Source organism: Perognathus longimembris, chromosome 1 (assembly GCF_023159225.1).
Source record: "Perognathus longimembris pacificus isolate PPM17 chromosome 1, ASM2315922v1, whole genome shotgun sequence".
Taxonomy (NCBI): Eukaryota; Metazoa; Chordata; class Mammalia; order Rodentia; family Heteromyidae; genus Perognathus; species Perognathus longimembris.
This window is the reverse complement of record NC_063161.1, coordinates 129,231,713-129,258,354: the sequence shown is the minus strand read 5'-3', so window position 1 is coordinate 129,258,354 and position 26,642 is coordinate 129,231,713. Positions and strand designations below refer to the sequence as shown.

At 47.8% G+C, this 26,642-nt stretch overlaps 1 protein-coding gene across 1 annotated transcript; it reads left to right on the top strand.

The window, feature by feature from the left end:
• The first annotated feature begins 11,211 nt into the window (after nucleotides 1–11,211).
• Nucleotides 11,212–26,014, top strand: Nol6 (nucleolar protein 6). Its single transcript, XM_048363584.1, has 26 exons — nucleotides 11,212–11,334; nucleotides 11,861–12,070; nucleotides 12,153–12,269; nucleotides 16,300–16,479; nucleotides 16,716–16,884; nucleotides 17,116–17,250; nucleotides 17,339–17,502; nucleotides 17,586–17,706; nucleotides 17,908–17,966; nucleotides 18,067–18,168; nucleotides 18,840–18,955; nucleotides 19,113–19,290; nucleotides 19,453–19,575; nucleotides 20,118–20,266; nucleotides 20,401–20,476; nucleotides 21,233–21,373; nucleotides 21,505–21,622; nucleotides 21,705–21,859; nucleotides 21,969–22,132; nucleotides 22,485–22,637; nucleotides 23,176–23,273; nucleotides 23,970–24,094; nucleotides 24,223–24,312; nucleotides 24,671–24,865; nucleotides 25,215–25,316; nucleotides 25,508–26,014. Exons 1-26 carry the CDS (start codon nucleotides 11,281–11,283, stop codon nucleotides 25,655–25,657), a joined length of 3,444 nt encoding a protein of 1,147 aa, XP_048219541.1. The 5' UTR covers nucleotides 11,212–11,280; the 3' UTR covers nucleotides 25,658–26,014.
• Nucleotides 26,015–26,642: the final 628 nt, after the last annotated feature.

Below are 26,642 nucleotides of genomic sequence, written 5' to 3'. Positions count from 1 at the left end.
CGGCGGCGGCGGCGGCGCGGGGGAGGGGTGAAGGAGGAGAGCGTGAGCGCCGCGCGCCGCGGGAGCGCCCGAGCCGAGGAGGGAGGGCGGGGAGGGGGGGGGAGGGAGAGCAGGAGGAGGGGCGCGCCGGGAGCGGGGCGGCTCTCGGCAGCTGCGGCCCGACGCGCCTGCGCGCGCCCCTCCCTCCCTCAGCCGCCCGCCTCGCCCTCCTCCTCCTCCTCGTCCTCCTCCTCCCACTTCCCCGCCTCCTCCCGGCCGGCCGGCCAGGTGGCGGCGCTTTGTGACGCGGGCGCGTGTCCCCCGCCCTTCCAGGCCCTGGCGGCCGCCGGACGGGGAGCGCCGCGGCCCCTGTTGCGACTGTTGTGCGGCCTGACGCCGCGGTGTCCCGGGCGCGTCTGCGTCCCGGAAGGAACCTCGGGTTCTAGAGCGCCCAGCACCGTCCCCGCCGCCGCCCGCCTCCGAGAACGCGGGGTCTGCAGTCCCTGCATTTAGTAGGTTCTTGACCTGGAGTTGATGAGACAATATAAGACCTGAAAAGCAGGCACCAGCCTGGCTGACATTGATCTCTCCCACAGATGCAGTTCCCCTCCGTCCCGGCTCTGTGCTCCCGGGAAGTCATCCCCCCTGGCCGCTGGGAGGATCGTCTCCTAAAAGAGAAAGAAGACCTGGCACTTGGACTGCGCGTCTTCAGCACTACAAGATACTAGGAAAGACAGAAATAATTGACTCAACCTGAGTTCGGTCCTTCTCCCAGTGATTTGGGGCAAGCACTTCTGTGTGGACCTTGACCCTCTCTCTATAAGTCCATTCAACTTGTCCGACCTGGAACGGAGTAAACGTTTGAAAAATAATCACGATTGAAGTGAGATGTGCAGCGTCTTCAGTCCCTGTGGTTTAGAATCTTAGAGGAAGGCATGTGATGTAACTGCCTCACTTGTATTTCCTAGGAAAGTCAGGCTATTGTGACAGTGCCACCAGCACCATTTGGGAATCCAAAAGGCCCTTATCCAATTCATATTACCTCTCTTTGTTTGCATTGTCCCTTAGCTTTTTGCTCAAGGCTAGCCACTCTACCGCTTGAGCCACAGTGCCACTTCCGGCCTTTTCTGCTTATGTGGTACTGAGAAATCAAACCCAGAGCTTCATGCATGCTAGGCAAGCACTCTACCACTAAGCCACATCCCCAGCCCCGTGTTTTCTTTTATAATACATTTTATTTTTAGAGAAGTTTTAGATTAAACTGGGTGCTATTGGCTTGGATACCAATAATCCTAGCTACTTAGAAGGCTGAGATCTGAGGATCTCAGTTCAAAGCCAGCCATGGGCAGGAAAGGCCAAGAGACTTATCTCCAATTAACCACTAGAAAAGTGGAAGTGGCTGTTATATAAAGTGGCAGAGTGCTAGCCTTGAGCAGAAGAGCTCAGGGACAGCGCCAAGGCTGACCAAAAAACAAAGTTTTCAATTTACAGAAAAATTGAGACAATAGTACAATTCCCATATTGGTGGCACCCAGTTTCCCTTTTAAATAGCCTTTTTTTTTTTTTTTTGGCCAATCCTGGGGCTTAAACTTTGGGCATGGGCACTGTGCCTGATCATTTTTGCTCAAAGCTAGAACTGAGGAAATATGACCTAATAGGGTGCTTGAAGCCCTGGGTTCAATTTCTCAGCACCACATATATAGAAGCCAGAAGTGGCGCTGTGGCTCAAGTGGTAGAGTGCTAGCTTTGAGCAAAAAGAAGCCAGGGATGGTGCTCAGCCTCTGAGCTCAAGACCCAGGGCTGTGGAAAAAAAAAAAAAAAACTAGCACTGTACCACAGCACTCTACTACATAAACCACAGCTCCACTTTCCACTTTTGGGTGATTTAGAGTCTCACTGACTTTCATGTCTGGGCTGGCTTTGAACCATGATCCTCAGATCTTTACCTCCTGAGTAGCTAGGATTACAGGCATGAGTGTGAGTCACTGGCACACGGATCCCTATTAATAATATTCTAATATTAGAGTGTAGTCTATAGAATTAATAAGCCAATATTGATACTTTACTATTAATTCAAGTTCAGTCTTTATTCATATCTTCAGTTTTTACCTAATCTTTTTCTGTTCCAGGATTCCATCTAAGCTACCCAACCACATTTAGTTTTCCTATTGACACTTTCTCACCTTCTTAATGATTTTGAAAAATTTGAACCACCTTGGTTAGTTTTTGTTTTGTTTTGTTTTCAGATTTTCTCTGTAGCCCAGGCTACCCTCAAGGTCCCTATATAGACCAACGTGACCTCAAACTCTCAATATTCTGCCTCCACTTCCTGAATGCTGGAATTCCAGCCACTAGACTCAGCTAGGTCAAAGTCTTTGTAGACAATTTCCCAACAAGGATTTGTGATTTTTTTTTTCTCATGGTAAGACTGGTTTGTTTGTGTTTGTTGTTTTTTTTTTTTTTTTTTAAGGGAAAGACCATGAATGGTGGTATGAAATGCCTTTTTTTTTTTTTTTTTTTTTGGCCGGTAATGGGGCTTGAACTCTGGGCCTGGATGCTGTCCCTGAGCGCTTCAACTCAAGGCCTAGCACTCTACCATTTGAGCCACAGCACCACTTCCTAAAATGCCATTTTTATCACGTCATATCAAAGCCACCTAATAAAGCAACATGACATAGCATTGTTTATATTGAACTTAATCACTAGGTGAGGTAATAGGTCAGGCATTTCCACTGTAGATTAATTCTTCCTCCTCCTCAGCCCCTTGTATACTGTGTGTATTTGTGTGGTATAAGCCCTCCTTTATTTTTTTTATGTCTCCCTACTACAAATGAGATCTAAGAAACTGTAATTCAAGCATCATTCTGTAACCTACAGTCCTAAGTCTTGAGACCAAACCCCACTGGAATTAGAGCTCCCCTCAAGGAAGAAGTGTGTCCTAGTCAAAGCAGCACTTCCTCCCAAAATAATGATGTATGCTTAGTTTGGGCTTCCCTTCCTCCACCGTTCAATTTAGGGACAAAAAGATTGCTGACCTGGAAACCTCAGAGATGATGTTGACACCTTTAATAGCAAGGCTGTGAGTAGATAAAGAGGCAGAAAGCTCACCTTCAAAGCAGTTCACCCACATTAATTCATCATAGCCCCACCCTAATTTATAGGATGATGGATCCCTAGTCTTACCCATTGGAACATACACCTACCACCTCAGAGCACACGCTGCCCTGGGCTCAAATCAACTCACAAACTCAGTACCAAATATCTACTGTGGGTATGGCTCTGAGCTGGAAGGCTGGCAGCTTCTTGTGTTAGTGTGTTTTATATTCAAGGCTCTGCATTCTCAGGTCAGAGGAACTGCAGGTCCACAGAACTAGTTCATGTCTTTTTATCATAGCCAGCAAAGACATTTTATCTTGTAGTAAGCTGCAAGTGTATCTTATTCATCCCTGTATCTCAGCAACCAGCACACCATCTGACACAAAGTAGACACTAAGTAATTGTTCTCCCAGACTTACAGCCAAGGGCAGGAAGACAAGACAATCCCTATCACAAAATAACACATTGAACCCCACCCTCCACCTCCATGTCTAGGCTGTCTCAGGTATACTGTAGGTGCTCAAGACTATACATTACATGAGCATATATAAATTACTCCAATGTTTGTTGCATACTAGGTGCTCAAAGCATATTTGTCAAAGAAGAGCACAATTTCTCAGAACTGTATTGTTTCATAATGGCAGACTGATTTGACTGATTGGTGCCCTCTTGTGGCAAAGAAAACGCAATAGCTAACCTCAGTCTAAGGCGTCATCTTGTGCCAACCAGGGCATTTCTAGAATCCATTAGCTTTTTTCCATAGAGAAAAACGTAGAGAGCTGTTAGTAACTTAAACCTGTAATCCTAGCTATTCATGAGGCTGAGATCTGAGGATTGCAGTTCAAAGCCAGCCCCAGTTCAAAACCAGCCCAGGGACGGAAAATCCATGAGACTCTTATCTCCACTTAACTACTAAAAGGCTGGAAATGGCACTGTGGCTCAAAGTAGTAAAGCACTAGCCTTGAGCCCAAAAGCTTAAGGACAGTGCCCAAGCCCTGAGTTCATGCTCCAGACACACACACACACACACACACACACACACACACACACACACACACACAAATGTATACATTGTCAGCTAAACAAAGGAAGAATTATTTCCTTAGGAAGGTTAATCAACTTTAAAGAATAGCTCTTGGATGTGGAAAATGAACTATGTGACCCGTGGACAGGGACGGAATGGGGAACCAGGGAAAGCAAAGGAAGGGGTAATTTTGTCCAAAAGAGAAACATAGGCATTACCTAAATTGTGAAATGGAAACTCCTCTAACATCTTTTGTTTTTGTTTTTTGCCAGTCCTGGGGCTGGAACTCAGGGCCTGAGCACTGTCCCTGGCTTCTTTTTGCTCAAGGCTAGCACTCTTCCACTTGAGCCACAGAGCCACTTCTGGCTTTTTTTATATATGTGGTGCTGAGGAATCGAACCCACAGCTTCATGCATATGAGGCAAGCACTCTACCACTAGGAAATATTCCCAGCCCTCCTCTAACATCTTAATAATAATAATAAAATTATGTATATGTATATATAATGTAAAGCCCAGCATGCACAAAGCCCTGAGTTCGATCTCCAATCCCCTCATGACAATTTTTTGTTGTTTTTGGTACCAGGGTTTTGTTTTAGTTGTTGTTTTGCCTTGTTTTGTCAGCCATTGGGTTTGAACTCAGCACCTGGGTGCTGTCCCTGAGCTTTTTATTATTTATTTATTTATTTTTGGTCATTCCTGGGGCTTGAACTCAGGGCCTGAGTACTGTCCCGGGCTTCTTTTTGCTGAAGGCTAGCACTCTATTTCCTGAGCCACAGTGCCACTCCTGGCCTTTTCTGTTTATGGGGTGCTGAAGAATCGAACCCAGGGCTTCATGCCTGCTAGGCAAACTCTCTACCACTGAGCCACATTCCCAGCCCCTAGTTGAGCTTTTAAATGCAAGAATAGCACTCTACCACTTTGAGCCACAGAACCATTTCCAGTTCTGTTAGTTAATTGGAAATAAAGAGTCTCATGAACTTTCCTGCTTGGGCTGGTTTCAAATCATGTTCCTCAGATCTCAGCCTCCTGAGTAGCTAGGATTACAGACATGAGCCACCAACACATGCCTTGGTACCAGGTTTTATTTTTTTAATTAAATTTTATTGACAAGGTGATGTACGGGGGGGTACAGTTACATAATAAGGTAGTAAGTATATTTCTTGTCTTATTTGTTATACCTTCCCTCATTTTTCTTTCCCTTTCCTAGTTCAGATAAGCATACAAAATCCAGTGTTGGTACCAGGTTTTAAACTCAGGTCCTCACACAATTGCTCATCTTTCTTGCTCGGCTGATGCTATACCACTTGAACTGAGCCTTCAGTCTGGCTTTTTGCTGGTAATTTTGGAGACAGAGTCTCAAGGACTTTTCAGTTCTTGTTAGTATTGAGCTTAAGTCCTCTGGCTCTCAGCCTCCTAAGTAGATAGGATTACAGACTCATGCTTGGCACCCAAATTCTATGGCTGTTTTTAAAAGATAAACTTTTTTTTTTTTTTTGCCAGTCCTGGGCTTTGAACTCAAGGCCTGAGCACTGTCCCTGGCTTCTTTTTTTGCTCAAGGCTAGCACTCTGCCACTTGAGCCACAGTGCCACTTCTGGCCATTTTCTGTGTATGTGGTTCTGGGGAATCAAACCCAGGGCTTCATGTATATGAGGAAAGCACTCTTGCCACTAGGCCATATTCCCAGCCCAAGATAAACATTTTTTTAAATTAAATTTTATTGACAAGGTGTTTTGCAAAGGGGGTACAGTTACATAATAAGGTAATGAATACATTTCTTGTGATATCTTACACCCTCATTTTTCTTTCCCTTCCCTAGATCAGGTAGGCATATATATAATATCCAGTGTACCAAAATCATATACAGTAACCACGTAGTGTATGCCACAGGATTTAAAAGACAAGCATTTTTAATTTAGCAAGTTACCATATTTAAGACTTGAACACTGGTCTAAGGAGCCCTAGTCTTCCTCTAATAATAATAACTAATCTTTGCTTAGTATCACTTTGTGAAGTGTGTGTGTGTGTGTGTGTGTGTGTGTGTGTGTGTGTGTGTGTTTATGCCAGCACTGGGGCTTGAACTCAGGGCCTAGGCTCTGTCCTTGAGCTTCTTTTGCTGAAGGCTAGTGTTCTGTCACTAGAGGCACAGCTCTACTTTGGCTTTTTTTTTGGTAGTTAATTGGAGATAAGAGTCTGATGGACTTTTCTGACCAGTCTGGCTTCAAACCATGACCCTCAGATCTCAGCATCCTGAGTAGCCAGGATTATATATGTGAACCACAGGCACCTGGCTGAAAGGCTTTTTATATTCAGCATCTCATTACTTGATCTGTTCCTTGATCATTACTAGAATTTTCATTTTGTTGAGTAAAATAAGGCTTAAAAACATTAAGAAAACTTCAGGTCACTCATTTAGTTAATAGCAGAAGGTTGAGTTTACCTCAGATATCTTCTCAGTTTTTGTTGTAATAGTAGTTTTGTTTTGCTTCCTAGGTAGGGCTATATAGAGAGAAACAAAACTAAACTTACTATGTAGTCCAGACTGGCCTCAAACTCATGATCATCTGGCCTCAGCTTTCTCAGTGCTGTGACTTACAGGCATGAAGCAATGTGCATACAATTTCAATGTGATTACAATTTCAGTGTGATCGTTCTTCATCACCATATTGTAATTTTCCTGGTCTAATGTGCTCACAGCAATCTGTGTCATCATAGTTCTATCCACATTGTTCTGCAGTTGTTTACTTCTTCCAATCACTGAAGTGCTCTTAAGGAAGAACCATTTGTAGCATTCTTTAATGGAGTCCAACTTATTTTCACTATGTCTTCTTGTGGGTTAGATATCATAGCTAAGATACCATTGCTAATCTACTGTCAGGAAGATTTAACACCAGTGCTTTCTCCAGTGTTATATAGTTTTAGTTCTCATTGATCTATTTTTTTACTTTTTTTTTTTTTTTTTGCCAGTCCTAGGACTTGAACTGAGGGCCTAAGCACTGTCGCTGGCTTCCTTTTGCTCAGGGCTAGCACTCTACCACTTGAACTGCAGTGCCACTTCTGGCCTTTTCTGTTTATGTGGTGCTACAGAATTGAACCCAGGGCTTCATGCATGCTAGGCAAGCACTCTACCACTAAGCCACATTCCCAGCCCTTGACTTAATTTTTGTACATGGTGTCAGGTAGAAATCCAACATCTTTTTTTTTTTTTTGGCCAGTCCTGGGGCTTGGACTCAGGGCCTGAGCACTGTCCCTGGCTTCTTTTTACTCTGCCACTTGAGCCACAGCGCCACTTCTGGCCATTTTCTGTATATGTGGTGCTGGGGAATCGAACCCAGGGCCTCATGTATATGAGGCAGGCACTCTTGCCACTAGGCCATATCCCCAGCCCCCCAACATCTTTTTTTATTTTTTCTCTTTTATTTATTTATTTTTTTCCAGTCCTGGGGCTTGGACTCAGGGCCTGAGCACTGCCCCTGGCTTCTTTTTTTTGCTCATGGCTAGCACTCTGCCACTTGAGCCACAGCGCCACTTCTGGACGTTTTCTGTGTATGTGGTGCTGGGGAATTGAACCCAGGGCTTCATGTATACGAGCCAAGCACTCTTGCCACTAGGCCATATTCCCAGCCCGAAATCCAACATCTTTATTTGTGTGTGGATATCATTTCTTTCACCTCCTCCTTGTTTTTTTTTTTTTTTTTTTTTTCAGAGCTGAGGACCAAACTCAGGGCCTTAAGTACTCTTCCACTGAACTAAATCCCCAACCCTCTTTTTTTTAATTTAATTTTTTGTCTGTAATGAGGCTTGAATTCTGGGCCTTGGCACTGTCCCTGGGCCAGAGTGCCACTTTTGGCTATTTCTGTGTATGTGGTGCTGAGGAATTGAACCCAGGGCTTCTTGCATGCTAGGCAAGCATTCTACCACTAAGCCACATTTCCAGCCTCTCATTTTTTTTTTTTTTTGCCAGTCCTGGGGCTTGGGACTCAGGGCCTGAGCACTGTCCCTGGCTATAAGAAATTGTTAGGAAATTAAAGATCTAAATAAATGGGGAGATTATACCAATAGTAATAAAGTCTAAATATTGCTAAGACTACTATACTTCTCAAGTTTATCTATACATTTAATTAACTTCCTATCAAAATCTCATCTGGATTTTTTTTATAGAGTTTGATAAGATGGATGATCCTCAAATTTGTGTGGAAAAGCAAAGGACTCAAATAGTTCAAATAATCTTGGGGGAGGGATAACAGAGTTGGAGGACTCACATTTCTCAATTTTAAAACTTGCTACAACACTGGAAACAGTGTGGTACTTGTTGGAGAAATGGAGAACAGAAAAGGAATAGGCCAGGCTCCATCATCAACAGACGAGGAGTGTTTATTGATGAACAGCAATGGGCACAAACCAACCTTCCCACGGGATTGAAGATTGTGCCTGGGGACTGGATTTTGGGGTCGCATATATAGGGCTTAACAAGGAAGTAGAAAACAAAATGGGTTATGGTCTCTTAGGGGCCGAGGGTGATGTCCTTGGCCAGGCCCAGATTGGAATAACCTGCCTGCAGACAGGCATGAGATCAAGCTTGTTGTCTTGCTTGACTGTGGGAATGAGGCAGGAATCAATCCTTCAGTGCTGGCATAAAAAAGGCCTGTAAATCAGCAGACTAGAATGGAAAGACCTGAAATAAGTCTACACATTATGGTCAACCGATTTCCTTCCTTCCTTCCTTCCTTCCTTCCTTCCTTCCTTCCTTCCTTCCTTCCTTCCTTCCTTCCTTCCTTCCTTCTTTCCTTCCTTCCTTCCTTCCTTCCTCCCTCTCTCCCTCCCTCCCTCCTTCCCTCCCTCCCTTCCCCTCTCTCTTTTTCTTTCTTTCTTTTTTTTTTTTTTTGCCAGTCCTGGGGCTTGAACTCAGGCCTGAGCACTGTCCCTGGCTTCTTTTTGATCAAGGCTTGCAATCTACCTCTTGAGCCACAGTACATCAATATTAGATTTCTCTAAAATTTATCTGTCTTTAAACCTTTCTCTGCTGCTGCTGCTGCTGCTGCTGCTGCTGCTGCTGCTGCTGTGTGTGTGTATGTCTGTGTGCAGGGTGGCTCACATCTGTAATCCTAGCTACTTAGAAGGCTGAGATGTGAGGATTGTGATTCAAAGCCAGCCTAGGCAGGAAAGTCTGTGAGACTCTTATCTCCGATTAACCACCAGAAAACCAGAAGTGGTGCTATGGCTTAAGGGGTAGAGCACTAGCGTTGAGCTGAAGAGCTCAGAGACAGTGCCCAGGCCCAGAGTTACAGACTGACAAGAAAAAAAAAATGTCTCATGGACTTTCCTCTCTGGGCTGGCCATGATCCTCAGATCTCAGCTTTCTGAGTAGCTAGGATTATAGGCATGAGCCACCAGCACCTGGCTTGAGATATTTTTATTTATGCATTTATTTAACTAGGTCTTACTATGTGGCTTAGGCCTACCTGGCACTCAAGAGGAAGGAGATATTGGGTGAGATTAAATTTCATGCATTTGGGGGGCTGGGAATATGGCCTAGTGGCAAGAGTGCTTGCCTCCTACACATGAAGCTCTCCGTTCGATTTCCCAGCACCACATATATAGAAAATGGCCAGAAGTGGCGCTGTGGCTCAAGTGGCAGAGTGCTAGCCTTGAGCAAAAAGAAGCCAGTGCTCAGACCCTGAGTCCAAGGCCCAGGACTGGCAAAAACAAATAAATTTCATGCATTTTCTAAAGTGTGCTTACATAAAAGATAGGCCTTAACGTATTTATTTTTTGGTTGGTTGTGGGGCTTGAACTCAGGGCTTGGGTACTGTCTCTGAGCTCTTTTTTTTCAAGATCAGTGCTCTACCACTTTGAGCCACAGTGCCACAGTGCCACTTCCACTTCTTCTTTTTTTTTTTTTTTCTGGTGATTAGTTGGAGATAAAGAGTCTCTCTTTCCTACCCAGGCTGGTTTTGGACTGTAATCCTCAGAGCTCAGCATCCTGAGTAGCTAGGATTACACCTGTGAGCCATCAGCATTCAGCAGGCCTTTATTTATTTTTATTTATTTATTTTTTCTTTTGGCCAGTCCTGGGCCTTGGACTCAGGGCCTGAGCACCATCCCTGGCTTCTTCCCGCTCAAGGCTAGCACTCTGCCACCTGAGCCACAGCGCCCCTTCTGGCCGTTTTCCATATATGTGGTGCTGGGAAATCGAACGGAGAGCTTCATGTGTAGGAGGCAAGCACTCTTGCCACTAGGCCATATTCCCAGCCCAGGCCTTTATTTTCTGAACTGGGGCTTGAATCCAGGGCCTAGATGCTGTCCCTTAAGCGGTTTTGTTCAAGGCTGAACAAAACAGGTAATACCACTTGTGCTATTTCTGGCTTTTTGGTGATTAGAGGTAAGACTATCATAGATTTTCCTGCCTGGGCTGGACTCATTCCGCAGATCTCAGCCGCCTGAATAGTTCGGACTACAGGCACAAGCTACTTATGTTCAGCAATCCTCAATTGTGATAGCTAAGTGCCAATGTATTTAGTTTTTGTTTTGTTTGTTGGGTTATTTGTTGTTGTTTTTTGCTAGTCGTGGGGCTTGAACTCAGGGCCCTTGGCTTCTTTTGGCTCAAGGCTAGCACTCTACCACAGCGCCCCTTCTGGATTTTTCTGTATATGTGGTGCTGAAGAATCCAGGGCTTCATGCATGCTAGGCAATCACTAAGCCACATTCCTAGCCCTATATATTATTTTTAAGAAGGTAGAACAAATGGAATAATGAATAAATTCAAAGTTTATTTTGGAAGTAGAAATGACAAGATGAGAAGGAGAGGATTCACTTAGCATAAACAACCCAGAAGCAGAAAGCTCGGCCTTTCCCATTTGGCCCCAAGGGAGCAAAATGAGGAAGAGGAAGTGTCTGCTAAACTACCCACAGACTTCCGGTCTAGCGTCGCAAAAAAAAAAAAAAGGCCGTAAATTGTAGAACCTCCGCTTGATCCCGCCCTGAGTGGGCGGTCTTGGAGAATAACTGACCAATGGCGAGCGACCTGGTGGGCAAAAACCCAATAGCAGTAAGGTGGGTGGAGTTCTGGGGAAACTTCGGTCCACTCCACCGGAGTTCGGCATTTCCGCACACGTGGGGAGACACGCTGGGCGGACGCGGCTTCAATCTGAACGTGCGGGACGCCGGCCTGGACCGGCGTGATGGGGCCGGCCCCTGCCGGGGAGCAGCCGCGCAGGGCGGCTGGGGAGCAAGAGGTGGGTTGAGCGAACTGGGAGGCGGAGCGCCCTCCCTCAGCTGCAGAGCACTAGATAGCGGATCCTGACAGACGGTGAGGGTCTGACAAGGGTGGTCGTGGCCGCGATTCTTCCAGCGTAGGGCACTGGAAAAGCCACATATTGCTAGAGGCGATGGGACTGCCAGGGTTTGGACCGAGCAAGAATGGAGAAGGCATGTGAGGACTCCCAAGTCTGGGTCAGTAGAGGAGGTAACTTCTGGATTTGTGGTACCTAAAGACATACGAGGGGCTTATCCATTGCGTGGGGGGAAATGTCCAGAAAACTTACAACGGTACCAATTCCAAATGGAGTTCCTTGCTTGTGCTGTCAGATTACTCCATTGAATGCTTTTGGACTTTACCAATGTGATTCTCACCCAAAGGAGCTCAAAGGAGAGATAGGAACACATGAACCCTTTATCTACAACCTGTGTCACAGTGGCACTTTAGACAGCAAATGCCAAATACCTGTGATCTCACATTGTCTTCTCCTTCTCTGGTGACAGGCAATGGAAACAAGTCTGGAAAACCTAGGCAAAGCGAAGAAGAAGGCATCCTCAGGAAAGCGTGCAAGAGCTGGATCTCCAACAGAAAGCCTCCTCCTGCAGCCACCGAAGCTAAGCCGGGCAGAACTGTACAAGGAACCTACCAATGAGGAGCTGAATCGCCTTCGGGAGACTGAGATCCTGTTCCATTCTAGCTTGCTTCGTTTACAGGTATTGGATGGCTAAAGCTAAGGTTAGAGAGGTTTGCTTGTAACTTTAAGGCTAATAGATTCTTCCTTGACCTCTCTTACAGGTGGAGGAACTACTCAAAGAAGTTAGACTGTCAGAAAAGAAGAAGGACCGAATTGATGCCTTCCTAAAGGAGGTCAACCAGCGGATCAAGAAAGTTCCCCGAACTCCTGAAGCAGAGGTAAAACAGGTGGCTTGGGGAACTGATAAACAAGGCCTTGAGAAGCATGGTGTATCTCAGGAGCTTTACCACTATTCTCTTGGAGGGCTGGGGTATTAGAAAGCTCATTCTCAGTGTAAGAAGCAGCTAAGACTGTGGTCATTCATGTGTTCATTCATCACTCAACAAGCACTTAGTGTTCATAGGATACTTTTGTAAATGAAATAGCCTATGCACTAATGTAGACTTATGAACAGCAGATAATAAGCATGACAGATAAACTGTATGATAGTTTTAGAAGGCAGCAGCTGCTATAGAAAAAAAGGAAAACATAGGATAATAATGCAAGGGGATTTTTTGAGTATTAGGGGATTTAAATAGTTTGAAGTTTGTTTTTTATTGTTGTTCCCTCCCAACCCCCACTCCATCAGTCCTGGGGCATGAACTTAGGGCCTGGGCACTGTCCCTAAGCTTCTTTTGCTCAAGGCTAGCACTGTAACTCTTGAGCCACAGCGCCACTTCTGGCTTTTTCTATTTATGTACTACTGAGGAGTTGAATCCAGGGCTTCGTGAATGTTAGGCAAGCGTTCTACCATTAAGCCACATCCCCAGCCATGGTTTAAAGTTTTGATAGAGTGACCAAAGTAAGCCCTACTAAAGTGACATTTGTCTAAAAATTTGAAGGGATTTTGTCAGCCATACACTATCTAGAGGAGGAAGAACTTTCCAGGAAAGGGAAGCAATCAGTACTGAATCTCAAAAAAATGGGAATTCTCCTTGGAAAGATGTTATTGTCCTTGGAATAAATGACGTAATGATAGAAGGGAATTCAGAAAGGTAATAGGAAGAAGTGATATATTATACTGGGCCTTGTACACCAACGTAAGGACTTAGGGGTCTAGAAGTGGTCTGTGGTAGAGAACTGGCTTAAATATGCAACTTCTTGTTTTGTTTTTTGACAGTCCTGGGGTTTGAACTCAGGGCCTGAGCACTGTCCCTGGCTTCTTTTTGCTCAAGGCTAGCACTCTACCACTTGAACTACAGTGCCACTTCTGGCTTTTTCTATATATGTGGTGCTGAGGAATAGAACCCAGGGCTTCATGTATATGAGGCAAGCACTTTAACACTAGGCCATATTCCCAGCCCCCATATGCAACTTCTTGAGTATGACACCAGCACTAACAGAAGAAGAAGAGGACTCTTGCTGTTGCTCTAGGAGGTGGAAAGCCAGTGGTGGGTGTTTGGTTTTGCACAGCAGTGATTGAGAGTACCTTTTAAAAGTTCACTTATACAGCTTGAAATATTTCACATAGGTGGTATGTAGATCGAAAGGGATAAAGGAGAAATCAGGGGCTAGTTAGATATTTGCTATGTACTGAAAATTGGTGGTATCTTACATTTGGATAGAAAGGGAAGTAGTTTGCTTTCGATTTTTTTCTTCTTTATTATTATTTTTTTTAATGAAGATTAAACTTTCATGCCAGGCAAGTGCTCTACTACCAAGATGTTAGTCCCATCCCTGAACTTTGCTTTAGTGATTCTCATAATTTTTTTATTTTTCTGCCAGTCCTGGGGCTTGAACTCAAGTCCTGGGCACTGTCCTCAAGCTTCTTTTGCTCAAGATGAAAACTCTAGGGCTGGGGATATGGCCTAGTGGCGAGAGAGCTTGCCTCGTATACATGAGGCCCTGGGTTCGATTCCCCAGCACTACATATACAGAAAATGGCCAGAAGTGGCGCTGTGGCTCAAGTGGCAGAGTGCTAGCCTTGAGCAAAAAGGAAGCCAGGGACAGTGCTCAGGCCCTGAGTTCAAGGCCCAGGACTGGCCAAAAAAAAAAAAAAGATGAGCACTCTACCACTTGAGCCAGAGCACTACTTCTGGTTTTTCCTATTTATGTGGTACTGAGGAATGGAACCCAGGGCTTCATGCATACTAGGCAAGCACTCTATCACTAAGCCACATTCCAAGCCCCTGATTTGCAAAATTCTATGACGGATTTTTGGTCATATTTCGATAAAATAAAAAGTACGGATTGCACTGTTATGATGGTTCACAACTGTAATACTAGCACTTTGATAGTTTCATTCTTTTTTTTTTTTTTTTTGGCCAGTCCTGGGGCTTGGACTCAGGGCCTGAGCACTGTCCCTGGCTTTTTCTTGCTCAAGGCTAGCACTCTGCCACTTGAGCCACAGCGCCACTTCTGGCCATTTTCTGTATATGTGGTGCTGGGGAATCTAACCCAGGGCCTCATGTATATGAGGCAAGCACTGTTGCCACTAGGCCATATCCCCAGCCCCAATACTAGCACTTTGAGGCCGAAGCTAGAAGATAAGAACAGGCCCTCTGGGCACCAATAGCAGTGGACTGAGTGAAAACACCAGAAAGGAGCTCAAATGTAGCTTTGTGGTAGAGTGCTTGCCTAACGTGCATGAGGCCCTGAGTTCAATTCCTCAGTATCACATAAACAGAAGAAACAATAATGGCCCACAAAACATTCTTCTCTCTTGAGAATTTTATAGTATATTATTATTATCCAGTTGTGTGTATGTGTATATGTATACATGTGTGCACACACACATGCACACATGTGTTACTAGAGTAGAACTCAGGGCTTTGCTCTCACTTGGCTTGCTTACCCATAGCTGGCACTCTACCACTTCACCATACCTCTTGTATGACATTTTGCTGATTAACTGAAGATGGAATAATGGAATCTTTCTGAGTCTTCTGCCTGGTCTGGCTTCGCATTTCAATTCTCTGATCTCAGCCACCTGAATAACTCAGAGTACAGGCATGAATCACTGATGTCCAGCTTTAACCATCCTTTTTTTTTTTTAGTTTTGGGGCTTTGAGCTTAGGGCCTGAGCACTGTCCTTGGCTTCCTTCTGCTCAAGGATAACACTCTACCACTTGAGTCAGAGTGCCACTTCCAGCCTTTTCTGTTTATGTGGTATTGAGGAATTGAACCCCTCTACTACTAAGCCACATTCCCAGCCCTTAACCAATCTTTTAAACTGGGATAGCAGGGCTTGAACTCAGAGCCTCAGGCTCTCACTTAGCTTTTTCACTCAAGGCTGGTGCTCTACTACTTGGGCCACAGCTCTACTTCCAGCTTTTTGGTGGTTAATTGGAGATGAGGATCTCATGGACTTTCCTATTCTGAGTGGCTTTAAACTGGGATCTTCAGATTTCAGCCTCTTGAGTAGCTAGAATTGTAGGTGAGCCACCGAGGGACAGATTTTGAGGTGATTCTTTCACTGATGAATGCTGGGGTGTGTATTAGGGATAATACTCAGCTTTCTAGGCAGAATTGGTGACTTTCCCAGCTCCTGCAACCTTCTTGCCCACAACAACAACCACAGCAACTCTCATCCTGAACAGCAAAATGAACCACAGGAAATTTGTCAGAGAAACTATCAGCACACTTAGGTTTGCCAGGAAATATATCAATGGTGGCAGCATCATCAGAGTGCAAGAATTTAGGGCTGTCTTCCAGCTTCCTACCAGAGTGGTGATCAATCTTCCTTTAGCTCAGCAACCTCATCAAAGTATAAGCTGTATAAAAATTCACTACAAAGGAGCAGACAGCATAGACAGTTCAGGATAATCACTTGAGCAATTAAACTAGTTCCTTCCACTAGGGCTTGTTTGTTTGTTGAGAAAGAGGCTTATTATATAGCCCAGGCTGGTCTGGAACTGATGATCTTTCTGCCACTGTCTCTCTAGCGCTGCATTTTTTTTTTTTTGGCCAGTCCTGGGCCTTGGACTCAGGGCCTGAGCACTGTCCCTGGCTTCTTCCCGCTCAAGGCTAGCACTCTGCCGCTTGAGCCACAGCGCCGCTTCTGGCCGTTTTCTGTATATGTGGTGCTGGGGAATCGAACCTAGGGCCTCGTGTATCCGAGGCAGGCACTCTTGCCACTAGGCTATATCCCCAGCCCCAGCAATTCATTTTTAAACGTGTTAGTTTGTTAAGACATCTGTTAGACGTCAAGAGGCCAGTGTGAGGAATTCCAGCAATGGAATGAATATGTGTCACTGTCTGTCTCTGCAGCTTATGGATCAGTCGTGGCTTCCAGCTGAGGTTCGGGTCCCGCTCCACCAAGTGCCTTATCATGTGAAGGGTTCTTTCTGCTTCCTGCCTCCAACCCAAGTCAGTGTTGTGGGCAGCTACCTTCTGGGCACTTGTATACGACCAAACATCAATGTGGATATGGCACTGACCATGCCCAGGGTAAGGTTTAGGGCTTGGGGGATTAAGGAGCCCATGATAAGAGCAGCCTAGCTGGGTCCCTGGGTGAGTTGTTCTTTTGGAAGTTTGTGTTCCTTGTGTGAGAATTAAGTGAGATGTTGCTTGAGTAGACACTCCATAGTCAAAAGCAGCCCCAGGACAATCACTTTCTTTCCTCTTAACCCCCAACCTTCATAAGCACTCATGCACCTTGTCCTGTCTCCCCTTACTTGCCCCAGGAAATCTTACAGGACAAGGATGGCCTGAATCAACGCTATTTCCGCAAGCGTGCCCTTTACCTAGCCCACTTGGCTTACCACCTGGCCCAAGACCCCCTCTTTGGCAGCGTTCGCTTCTCCTGTGCCAATGGCTGCCACCTGAAACCCTTGCTTCTGTTGCGGCCACATGGTGAGATTCATTCCTACCTTAAGGGACTGGTGTGGGTGACAAATTTAGGAGGGGAGGCACAAGGTCTAGGGAAAAACTAGAAACTAAAGGGCCAAGTTTGAGGGGAAAGATTAGGACCTCAAATTCTGAGGTGGGAAGACATAGGGCCCTCAACTATGAGAGAGGGGTAGTATGAGGGACTCCTTCAATTCTATAAGCCACAAGGCCTAAGCACTGAATGTCTCCACCTAGGCAAGGATGAACATCTGGTCACTGTACGTCTCTACGTATGCCCTCCTCTGGACTTCTTCCGCCCATGTCGCTTGCTGCCAAACAAGAACAATGTGCGCTCGGCCTGGTTTCAAGGACAGAGTCCTCCAGAGGGTGGTGAGCAGGCACTGGCGTCCCAAGTGTGCTAGAGGGATGGAGTATGGTGGAGGCTTCTTTTCTCATGGCTTCTCTGTTCCTCCTACAGATAGCCCAGAGCCTCCTACTCCCCACTACAACACATGGATTCTGCAGGACACAGCTCTCGAGTCCCATGCACAGCTGCTGTCAGATGTGCTAGGCTTTGCCCAGGGGCTGAAGGATGGTGTGGCACTTCTGAAGGTCTGGCTGCGGCAGCGGGAGCTGGACAAGGTGAGTTGGGGGTGACCTAGCCTTCCTGCCTCCTTGTGTGATGGACTGGCTCTGAGCTCTGCCCCTGCCCCTCTCTCTTTCAGGGCCTTGGTGGGTTTAATGGGTTCATTATCTCCATGCTGGTTGCGTTCCTTGTGTCCACACGCAAGATCCATGCCACCATGAGCGGCTACCAGGTCCTGAGAAGTGTCCTGCAATTTCTGGGTGAGATAGACTGGGCAAGCCCGAGTTTCTCTTATCTCAGGAATCGTCTCATTCTGTTAGGGATCCTTCAGTTCCTCGCCATTGGGCTGAGCGAATGGAATCCTGGAGACACCTAGGCTGAGGGGGTGTGGGGAGTCTTTTGAGTTGAATCCCTGGGGTGGGACACCTTCTGACTCACCCACTTTTTCTGGTTCATTTCAGCCACTACAGATCTGACGGTGAATGGGATCAGCTTATGTTTCAGCTCAGATCCCTCCTTGGTAAGTTGGAGAAGGGCAGTTCTGTGCCAGGAGGCCTGAAGATAAAGCCCAACCCTGACTGCCTTTTCTCTATCCTCCCCCTGTATCCCCCCTTCCCCAGCCAGCTCTGGCTGACTTCAACCAGGCCTTCCCAGTTGTCTTCCTGGATTCATCAGGTCGTCTCAACCTTTGTGCTGATGTCACTGCCTCCACTTACCACCAGGTACCAATAGGCCCAATGGACTCTATTCCTGTATACCCCAATGTCCCAGTTTAGTCTAGTCCCTTCTGTCATTTACCCAAACCTCCAGAAAATGCTCTCTAAAGAAGTAAGATCAGAAGCTGGGAATATGGCCTAGTGGGAGAGTGCTTGCCTTGCATACATGAAGCCCTGGATTTGATTCCTCAGCACCACATAGATAGAAAAAGCTAGAAGTAGTGCTGTGGCTCAAGTGGTAGAGTGCTAGCTTTGAGCAAAAAGAAGCCAGGGACAGTGCTCAGGCCCTGAGTCCAAGCCCCAGGACTGGGAAAAAAAAAAAAAAAAAAAGAAAAGAAAGTAAGATCAGAGCTAGGTGCTAGTAGTCACAACTGTAATCCTAGCTACTCAGGAAGCTGAGGTTTGAGGATCGTGCTTCAAAGCTAGCCTGGGCAGGAATTCCATGAGACTCTTACTTCCTATAAATTACTAGAAAAGCTGGAAGTGGAGCTGTGTTTGAAGTGATAGAGCACTAGTCTTGGGCAAAAGGAGCTCAGGAATAGCACTCAGGCCCTGAGTTCAAGCCCCAGGACCACCACCAAAAAAATAAGTAAATAAAAAAGATGAGGCACATTCCTAGTCTGAGTCGTTGGGTTAGCTAAGTGTACAATGGTGGTCTCTCCTACTTTGTGGTCCAGGTGCAGCATGAGGCACGGCTATCTATGGCATTGCTGGACAGCAAAGCTGATGATGGATTCCAGTTCCTGTTGATGACTCCCAAGCCTATGATCCGGGCTTTTGACCACATCCTGCAGTGAGTTTAAGGGTGGAAGGGTTTATGGGTGGGTCCTGTCTCTCTGAGACAATAAGGCAAAATTTCCTCAGGCAGGTGTTCAGATCTTCCATGGAGTAGGTGATATGAGGAGTCTGTAGACTCTAATACCCTTCTTTATCTTTCTCTACCCCTCTAGTCTTCGTCCACTGAGCCGCTTGCAGGCAGCATGTCACCGACTAAAGCTCTGGCCAGAGCTGCAAGACAATGGTGGGGACTATGTCTCAGCTGCATTGGGCCCATTAACCACTCTCCTGGAGCAGGGTCTAGGCTCCCGGTTACATCTGCTGGCTCACTCTCGGCTCCCTGTTCCAGAGGTGAGCCAGTAGTGGAACTGAGTCAGGTTGGATCCAGGGTCCCAAAGGACACAAATGGCACGCTATCTTTTTAGCCTAATATCTTAAACCAGTTGTAAAGTTTATTTTCAGACCAGTCTGGAGTAATTCTTGGGTTGAGCTCAGCCTTTTTATTTTCTTCAGTGGGACATCAGCCAAGATCCACCAAAGCACAAAGACTCTGGGACTCTGACCCTGGGATTACTCCTCCGGCCTGAGGCTCTAACCAGTGTCCTTGAGCTGGGCCCAGAAGCTGACCAGCCTGAGGTGAGGTGCCCAGCATGTACTTTGGAAGGAGTAGGTGGGCTGTGCTCATGTTGTTTGTTTGCTTGAAGCTTGCTATAAAAGGTTCTCAGACAGTCCTTTTTCTTTCTTTATTTTTTTTTGCCAGTCCTGGGGCTTAAACTCAGCCTGAGCACTGTCCCTGCCTTTTTTTTTTTTTCTCTCAAGGCTAGCACTCTACCACTTGAGCCACAGCGCCACTTCCAGATTTTTCTGTTTATGTGGTGCTGAGGAATCGAACCCAGGGCTTCATGCATGGTAGGCAAGCAAGCACTCTGCTGCTAAGCCACATTCCCAGCCCACCCCCACCCCCTTAAAAAAAAAAGTTTATGGTGCTGGGTTTGAACTGAAGGTCTTGGTACATGCAGCAATGTTACATCCCCAGCCCTGTCCTTTGTTCTTTTTAAAAATTTATTTATTTCTTTATTGTCAAAGTGATGTACAAAGGGGTTGCAGTTTCATATGTAAGGCAGTGTGTACTTGTCCTTTGTTCTTGATCACTCCAAACACCCCTTACCTGTCCTCAGGCTGCTGATTTCCGCCAGTTCTGGGGATCCCGTTCAGAACTCCGGCGTTTCCAAGATGGAGCCATTAGGGAAGCTGTGGTCTGGGAGGCAGCCTCTCTGTCTCAGAAGCGCCTTATTCCTCACCAGGTGGTTACCCATCTCTTAGCACTGTGAGTATTAGCATTCATGCCTGGAGGTCTCCCTGGTCTTATTCTGAGGGTCTAATCCAGGAGGCTAGAGTGAGTAGTTCACCTCATGTTGGGGTAGATTCCTTTAATGCACTGTGTTTGTGTCCCTCCCTCAGCCATGCTGACATTCCAGGTACCTGTGTCCACTATGTTGGGGGCTTCCTGGATGCACTGATTCAAGATCTGAAAGAGGTAAGGGTCTCAGAGCCAAAGCTAGTGATGCTAGAATAACCTGTGTTATAGATTGGGGTGAGCCCTTTCTCCTAGTCGAGCTGCATTTCCTGGGATGTCCAGCAGGTGGTGATGTAGCTCTGCTGCAGCTTGAACTATAGCCGAATCCTAGATGGTGCTGTTTTTTGTTTTTTTGTTTTCCCCCTTTGTTTTTGTTGGCTGTGGGATTTGAGTTCTGGGCCTAGGTACTATCCCTCCCTGAGCTCTTCAGCTCAAGGCTAATGCCCTACCACTTGAGCCACAGTGCCACTTCCAGCTTTCTGTTGGTTAATTGGAGATAAGAGTCCCACAGCGGGAAATGTGGCTTCCCTAGCAAGCACGAAGCCCTGGATTCGATTCCTCAGCACCACATAAACAGAAAAATCTGGAAGTGTGCCATGGCTCAAGTGGTGGAGTGCTAGCCTTGAGCAAAAAGAAGCCAGGGACAGTGCTCAGGCCCTGAGTCCAAGCCCCAGGACTGGCAAAAAAAAAAAAAAACAGAAAGAAAGAAAAAAGAAGCTCAGGGACTGTGCCTAGGCCCTGAGTTCAAGCCCCAGAATTGGCAAAAAAGCAAACAAACAAAAGTCTCATGGACTTTCTTGCCCAGGCTGGCTTTGAACTACAATCCTCTGATCTTAGCCTTCTAAGTATCTAGGATTATAGGCATGAGCCACTGGTGCCTGGTTGGTGCTGGGGTTTTATAGCATTCAGTCTCCTGATCATCTTCTCTTCCCTCAGACCTCCAGCACAGGTGAGGAGGCTCTGACGGTGGTGGTGCGCTGCTATGATGAGCTCAGCCGCTTGCTGTGGGGGCTGGAGGGTCTCCCACTGACTGTATCTGCCGTTCAGGGAGCTCACCCAGTACTGCGCTATACAGAGGTATGGTGCCCTAATGAGACAGAGAACCCATTTTGCTCAGCAACCTTCTACCTGAGTCCAGTCCCCAGTATTCCTCCCTCTGACTGGGCATCCCTCCCAACCCTCCTCACCCCTGCTTCTCTGGCTGGCAGGTATTTCCACCAGCCCCAGTCCGTCCAGCCTTCTCCTTCCATGAGCTTCTCCGGGAGCGGGCCTCACTATTGCCCCGACTTGATAAGCCCTGCCCTGCCTATGTGGAGCCCATGACTGGTAAGAGGGCTCTTAAGAGGCAGAGGGCCGGGCAGTTGTCCCTCTAGGCTGTAGTATGAAACCTCTCCTTCTTCTCCCTTAGTGGTTTGTCACCTGGAGGGCAGTGGTCAGTGGCCACAGGATGCTGAGGCCGTGCGGCGGGTCCGAGCCGCCTTCCAGCTTCGCCTGGCAGAACTGCTGACACAGCAGCATAGCCTGCAGTGTCGGGCCACTGCCACACACACCGATGTCCTCAAGGTCAGGGATGGTCAAGGAAATCTTAACTGGGATGTCAGGTGTACAAGAGGATACCCCCAGGACCCCAGGCTGACATTCACTTCCCCATCCCCATCCCCTCTTCCAACAGGATGGGTTTGTGTTCCGGATTCGCGTGGCCTATCAGCGGGAACCTCAGATCCTGAAGGAGGTGCGGAGCCCTGAGGGGATGATTTCACTGAGGGACACTCCCGCTTCTCTCCACCTTGAGAGAGACACCAGGCTGTTACCCCTGCTCACCAGTGCCCTGCATGGGTAAGGCTCCTGCACAGACTCTTCCTGTCTATAGGCCTTTGGCTCCCTTTCTTCTCTCCTGGCTGCCCATCCAGGAGGCCAGGTGGCATCACAGGGGTCTAAATTCTAGAAGCCCAGCCTGGCCACCTGGCGGTGTTCCTTTGGGCAAGATTTCCCCTCTGGGTCTTATTTTCTCATCTGTAGGAAGGGAATTGCTATTGGCTTCCTGGAGCATTTGTTAGAAGATGAGATTGTGTGTGTGATGCATTAACCTGGAGGCCAGGGTTGGGTAAAAGGTGAATACAGACTGGCAATGGGGCTGTCCCTAGGCTCTGCAAGCCCTGGATCTCGCTGCCTCCTCTTCTTCCCTCAGACTCCAGCAGCAGCACCCGGCCTTCTCAAGTGTAGCTCGTCTGGCGAAGCGCTGGGTGCGCGCGCAGCTTCTGGGAGAGGAACTCACTGATGAGAGCTTGGATTTGGTGGCTGCCTCCCTCTTCCTGCACCCTGAACCCTTCACCCCTCCCAGGTGAGTCTCCCCACTTTTCCTCTAGCCAAGAAGTTCTCTGTGGGCCCATTTTTATCCTTCATGTTTTACCTGTAGTCCAAATTGGAGAGGGTGGCCAAAGAAATGATAGCAGGACCAGGTGCCTCAGGATCACAGTTTGAAGCCAGCCTGGGCAAGAAAGTCAGACTTTTAATTCTCAGTGAAACACCAAAAAGCCAGAAGTAGAGCTCTGGCTCAAGTAGCCTAGCCTTGAGTGAAGAAGCTAAGTGATACTGCCCAGGCCCTGTGTTCAAGCCCTAGTACCAGCATGCATGCACGTGCACGTGTGCGCACACGCACATACACACACAGGCAGATAGAAGGGGTTGCAAGCACCTTCCTATTATCCACTCTAAGGGATCTGAGCTCCCTACAATGTAATAGAAGCTTGAGGTTGGTGGCTGCGCCGTGGACTCCTCCTTCTTTACTCAGCTTCCCCCAGGTTGCGGGCTCCCTAGATTGTGGGAGAAAGTCTAAGGGAGTGATGGCTGTACCTCAAACTCGGGCTCCTTCTACTTAGTTCCCCCCAGGTTGGCTTCCTTCGGTTCCTTTCCTTGGTGTCTACTTTTGATTGGAAGAACAACCCTCTCATTGTCAACCTCAACAATGAGCTCACAGGTAAGTGGTAGGATCACTGACTGGAGCTCCCCTTTATGAACTGCACAGTGGGGCAGATGTTAGGTTTTCTCTGTTCTCCCCCATTCCAGTGAAGCCCGGTAGAGACTGTCAAGAGGAAAAGGCCCAGGTTCAGCCTGGCTGTAGTGAGTTTTGTCCTTGTGTGGTTAGAGACAGAATAAACTCCAGTGGGTAAGCAGTCTATCAGGGGAGGCAGGCTGTGGAGAACAGAGAGGGGTGGGGGAAGACTCTTGAACATTAGGTGAGAGGTCTTAGGGGAGCAAGGAAGTATAGACTGGGTGCACATACTTCTTGGGGGTTGGAAGAGTGATTTCCAGTTGTAATCTGAGGAGCTCTGAGTCCCAGCAAAGAGCAGAGTATTAGGTTCCTAATTCCCCAGGTGTGTTGGGACCCCAGGGCAGGAGGGGCCTGGGAGCAGGCCTGAGCTTGTGCAGGCCCAGAAAGTAGACTAGGGGTGCCAAGCAGTGGAAAATTCTGCTTCTGGGCTGTGGCTGGGAGATTAGCACTCCACCCCACTAAGGCAACTGTGGTGTCCATTTCATCCCTTTTGCCCTTTGGGGAAGGGGTATTGGAAAATCCCTGTGGTGATCAGCCACACATCACACAATGGGAACACTTGGAATGGTGGAAAGTATCTTGGGATAGGTAGGCTGACCTAGCACCCACTCTTGTCTCTAGCCGAGGAACAGGTGGAAATACGCAGGAGCTTCCTGGCAGCTCGGGCCCGATTACCAGTCATGGTCATCATTACTCCCCAGGACCGAAAAGGCTCTGTGTGGACACAGGATGGACCCTCGGCCCAGGTTCAACTCCATATCAGTGCCCAGATTTGATTTTTCTACCCTGCCTCCCTCTCCCTCCATCCCCCCCAAATAGTAAGCCCCATCCTGAGCCGATGGTCTCTCTGGTCTGATATTTCTATACCACTCAGATCCTTCAGCAACTTGTTGTCGTAGCAGCCAAGGCCCTGCCTGTCCTAGAGAAGCAGCTGACAGATCCCCGGGGGCCTGGGGACATCAGGGTAAGCTGCTGACCAGCTGTGACTCTGGGGCTCTGGGAATTCTCTAAGCCCTGAAAGTCCAGAGCTGGAGGGGGTCCTCACGTGGTGCCCAGCACTCTTGTCTGGTGAGACATTACAGAGAAGACATCAAAAGCTTCTGTGGTGCCTGGAAGTGGTAGAGTTTGTGGGGGGGGGTGGGGTACAGGGCTCAAGCTGGCACCAGTTGCTTCTCTCTGTGGGTCTCAGTGTCCTTGGCCTTCACATGGGCATGCAGCCTTGTAATGGATGGTCAGATACAGGGAAAGGAGGGAAGCCAGGTGGGCATGTAGGAAAGTAACAGGAGGCACCACTGACCTCTCCCTCCCCCTTCCTTACTTAGACAGTGTTCCGGCCACCCTTGGACATGTATGATGTTCTCATCCACCTGTCTCCCCGGCACCTACCCCGGCATCGCCAGGCTGTGGACTGTCCAGCTGCCTCCTTCTGCCGGGGCCTCCTCGATGAGCCAGGGCCGTCATCCATGATGCCTGTGCTGGGCTATGATCCTCCTCAGCTCTATCTGGCCCAGCTCAGGGTAGGTCCTAAATGGCTGGCTGACCCAGCAAAGGGACTTCCAGGCAGAGCTGGGGCTATGGAGGAAGTGCTTAGGGCCCCACCTGTAAATCTTTTTGTAAAATTTGTTTTGTTTTTGTTGCCAGTCATGGGGCTTGGATGCAGGGCCTGAGCACTGTCCCTGGCTTCTTTTTGCTCAAGGCTAGCATTCTAGCTCTTGAGCCACAGCGCCACTTCCGGCTTTTTCCCCCCTCTATATATGTGGTGCTGAGGAATTGAACCCAGGGCTTCAGGTATACAAGGAGAGCACTTTACCACTAGGCCATATTCCCAGCCCGTGTAAATCTTGTTTTTGTTCTGTCTCTTTCTAGGCGGCCTTCGGGGATCTGGCCCTTTTCTTCTATGACCAGCATGGTGGACAGGTGATCGGGGTCCTCTGGAGACCTGCCAGCTTCCAGCCCCAGCCTTTCAAGGTGTGCTGGCTGGTGACAGCTGTGTGTTTCTGAGCATGTGTACATTGTCCCCTGCCTGTGTAGTTTGCTTCATGATGAACACTGAGTCAAGTGTATTATACTCCACTCCCACCTCTACTCCCCCCTCCCTATGTCTCAGGATGTACCTTGTGTCACCTCACCTCAATCCACATACCTTCTGATCCCTGCAGGTTTCCAGCACCAAGGGGTGCATGGTGGTGTCACAAGGCGGGCAGCTAATGACAGTACCCAACATGGAAGCCATCCTGGAGGACTTTGCTGTGTTGGGTGAAGGCCTGGTTCAGTCAGTGGAGGCCCGAAGTGAGAGGTGGACTGTGTGATCCCAGCAGGACTTTGGAGCCCTGGAGCAACAAGATTTTGGGGGAAGTCACCTCATCACATATGGACCCTCCTTGGAGGGCCTGTTGACCTTAACATACTGAATTGTTCCCAAAGAGAGCCTTGGCCCTGGACTAGGGCAGGGGCTGTGCTGTGTTGTGGAGACTTCCTAGACCTGACTTCCTGAACTCCCAGAAGAGGAGTAGGAGCCAGCTTATAGGAAACTGAGCCAGGAGACATCACCTTGTCATCTCTGGCCTGAGATCTTTTCACTCTATTTTGTCCTCATGGGACTTGAACTCAGGGCCTGGGCTCTGTCAGCTTTTTCACTCAAGGCTCTACCACTTTGAGCCACAGTGCCACTTCTACTTATTGTTGGTAAGAGTGTCAGACTTTCTTGCCTGGGCTGGCTTCAAACGGTGATCCTTAGATCGCAGCCTCCTGAGTAGCTAGCATCACTCCATTTCTTATTACCTGCTTAGGCTCCTTCCAGGACCAGTTGGGCAATATAGGATGTATACCTGGGGTGGAGGCTGTGTCTACTTTTCCTGGGCAGGACATGTGCCTGTCTCAACGTGCCCTTCACTGTAGCTTCAGGCCTTTAGCTGGACCTAGAGGAGGTGTGGCTCTTCCTGAGGGTCAAGGCTCAGCAGTGGAGACCACACTGAAGTAGCACAGTTCCCTCCTGTGTTGGCACTGCTTCCTCTGTGGGAACAGTGGAAAAGGACAGGACAGAAAGGGCTGGGTGGGTATAGGAGTCAAGGGGGTCTAGGGGTCTCAGGTCCAAGTCCCACCAGCTCTGAGCAGCTAGCTGCCCATTCATTTCACCAACTGCCCCACCCCTTTGCAGTGGGGTTGTAGAGGTAACCAAGACCCAAGTCCTGCTCCCAGGGCCTCTAGGGAGGAGGGGATGCTATGTCTGGCTGTGGTCCACACCCCCTTTCTGGCAGCCACTCCCTGCTCCTCTGTCTCTTATAATCCTAGCTG

Coding starts and splice junctions, on each gene's coding strand:
- Nol6 (XM_048363584.1), top strand. CDS start 11,281: ATGGGGCCGGCCCCTGCCGGGGAGCAGCCGCGCAGGGCGGCTGGGGAG. Junction 17,707..17,907: donor AAGTGTCCTGCAATTTCTGG/GTGAGATAGACT, acceptor GGTTCATTTCAG/CCACTACAGATCTGACGGTG. Junction 18,169..18,839: donor CTGCCTCCACTTACCACCAG/GTACCAATAGGC, acceptor TTTGTGGTCCAG/GTGCAGCATGAGGCACGGCT.